Below are 2,552 nucleotides of genomic sequence, written 5' to 3' on the forward strand. Positions count from 1 at the left end.
GAAAACTGAAGAAACTCTGAAACTCAACAAAAGGGAAAGGCTGATGGGGGAAGACTTAAAAGATCTCACCAACCGAGGGTGCCCGCCTGGGGGGCCTCGGAGCAGCAGAGGGAGCGGGCTCTTCCCCCGCCCCAAGCCGCCCCCAGTCCCCAAACAGCTCTGGGGGCGGCAGAGGGGAGTGAAGGGTTAACGGCGGGAGGACGGTGGTGGGGGACACCCCCCAGGGAGCTGTCAATCACCTCCCCACCCCCACCACTGCCCCCACACCCCCCTTCGCCCCCGGCTGGCCCTGGAAACAAGCAGTTTGTCCATCACCAAGCTCGGTCCCTCTGTTTTTCTCGGAGCGGTACCCTCCTCCTCCTCCTGGGCTCCCTCTGGGGTGCAGGCCTGGCCCCCACTCCGGACCCCCAGGTGGGGAGAGGGAGGGTTGGAATCTCTTAAGCCTTTCTCCGGATTCCAGCGCTCGTCCCTCTCCCACGAAGAAGGGGGCGAGGGTGTCACTGCAGCCAGTGAGGTGCTGGGCCAGCACTGTCACTCGGGGGCCCTCCAACCACAGCCCGTAACACAGGCCAGAGGTAAGACACGAGGCGGCCGCGGGCTCCGCGCACCCCACTTTGCCCCACGTGGTACTGGCGCGCTCCTGCTCAGCGTTCTTCCCAGTTGATGCCCCAGAATTTGAGGCCGGGGGGCTCAGGGACCGCGGGGCCCCCCATCTGCCACCTCCAGAGCGGGTGGGCGGGCGGCGGCTTGGCGTCTCCCTGGAGGCGCAGCGAAGAGGCGGGCCCCAGGTCTCCGTCCTCGGCCACCACCAGCGCCGCGGGGCAGGGGAAGCAGTCGAGGAGGCAGAAGGTGCTGGACGTGGGCAGCGTCGGGACGGGCCGGCGGGGCTGCGCGCTGCGGCGCGGGGGCGTGGGCGGCCGCCGCCGTTTCTTCGGGGCTCCGCGAGCAGGCCCCTTGGCGGCGGGGGGCCGCTCGGATCCCCGGCGCAGAGTCGGGGTGTCGAGAGCGAAGCCCTTGGCGTAACACCAGAGTTTCGAGCGGCGGATCAGACGGTCGAAGTGTTCCTGGCGGAGGTGGCCGGGCGCGGCCGGGGCGGCGGCGGCCGTCGAGGGCTGGGCGGCCGCGGCGGCGCTGCCCTGCGCGGCGGCGGCCGGGCCCGGCGGGGACGCCTCCGGCGCGGCCCCGGCGCGGCCCGCAGGTGGCGGCGGCGGCGGCCGGGCGCTGGGCTCCCGCGGCGGACTCGCGGCGGGGTCGGGCGCCGAGTCGAGAGCCGGGGCGGAGCCGCTCGGAGAGTCCCGAGGGCGCCGGGGCGCTGCCGGGCAGCGGCCGGGAGGTTCGCCCGAGCGAGCGCCCCAGCGCGGGCAGCCGCCTCCGCCCTCTTCCTCCTCGTCGCGGCTCGGGCACACTGCGGCGTCCGCATCCTGGTGGGCCGCCGGGTCGGGATCGCTGGACCGCGCGGCCGGTCCCGCGGGCGGCTTCGGGCCATCTGGGGCCCAGGCGCCGGTGCACAGGGGGGCGCGAGGGCCTAGCAGCAGCGGGGGCCGCGGCGCCGGCTCCCCGGGGCCCGGGCCCAGAGAGGACGCCCGGGGTTTGGCAAGGGCGCAGAAGGCAAGGGCACGCAGGCACAGCGGAGAGAACTCCTGGGTCCCCCGACGCGGCTTCCGGGGAGCGGGGGAGCAGGGCGACCCTCGCGGGGACGCCGGCACCGCGAGAGGGGGCGCGGGGCACAGAGTCTCCATGGAACCGCCTGCAGAGGTGCCCCCGGCGGGGGCCCGGGTCCCAGCGGCGGGGGGATGCCCGGGTTGCCCGAAGGACCCACGGGCGAGGGGAACATCGCCCCCCCTCGACGGGGAGGTCTCCGCTCACGGGCGCCCCCGGCCCGCGGAGCTCGGGGCTCCGTCCTGGATCTCGTCGCGCGGCCCTCCGGGGCGGCCGGACTCCTGGGTCCCTGCGAGTCGCGGCGCGGTCCGTCGCCCTCCGCTGCCGCCGCGTTCCTGGAGCAGCCCCCGGCGGGCGCCCCCCACCACCAAGTCTCGAGGAGCCCGGAGCGGCCGAGGCCGGGGAAACAAAGCGGCCGGCAGCCGCGGGAGGCGGGAAGGACCCCGGGCCCGGCACCCGGTGCCCGGGCCCAGGCGGCGGGGAGGGCGCCTTCCGCCCGCTCGGCTTCTTTCTTCCCCGCTGGCTCCCGGAGACCGCGTTATAGAGAACTGCCCCCTCGCTGCCCCAATACCAGCGCCGGGGCCGCGAGCCCGCCGCTGATTGGGCCTCCCGGGCCGTGACGCGGCCCGGACCCCACCCCTCGGGCGGCACCGCCCCCGTCCCCATTCCGCACACAGACACACACACGTGGACCCGGCGCGGCGGCGGCGGCGGCGGCGGGGAGGCAGCGGCGTGCGCGCGTGGGAGCGCGAGGGCCCCGGAGCGCCCCTGCACGTGGCCGGGCGGCGGCCGGGCCTCGAGGCGGCGCCCCGCGCGGCCCTCTCCCCCTGCAGCGGCCACGCTGTCCGCGTCCGCAGGACGGGAGTGGTCGCGTCTCGCTCCTCGTGGAACTT

The 2,552-nt window shown here is 75.7% G+C and overlaps 1 protein-coding gene across 1 annotated transcript; it reads right to left on the reverse strand.

The window, feature by feature from the left end:
- Positions 1 to 365: 365 nt before the first annotated feature.
- On the reverse strand, positions 366 to 2,209 carry EPOP (elongin BC and polycomb repressive complex 2 associated protein). Its single transcript, XM_056126803.1, has one exon. It carries the CDS (start codon positions 1,737 to 1,739, stop codon positions 645 to 647), a length of 1,095 nt encoding a protein of 364 aa, XP_055982778.1. The 5' UTR covers positions 1,740 to 2,209; the 3' UTR covers positions 366 to 644.
- Positions 2,210 to 2,552: the final 343 nt, after the last annotated feature.

Source organism: Sorex fumeus, unplaced genomic scaffold (assembly GCF_029834395.1).
Source record: "Sorex fumeus unplaced genomic scaffold, SorFum_2.1 ptg000063l, whole genome shotgun sequence".
Lineage (NCBI taxonomy): Eukaryota > Metazoa > Chordata > Mammalia > Eulipotyphla > Soricidae > Sorex > Sorex fumeus.

Coding starts and splice junctions, on each gene's coding strand:
- EPOP (XM_056126803.1), bottom strand. CDS start 1,739: ATGGAGACTCTGTGCCCCGCGCCCCCTCTCGCGGTGCCGGCGTCCCCG.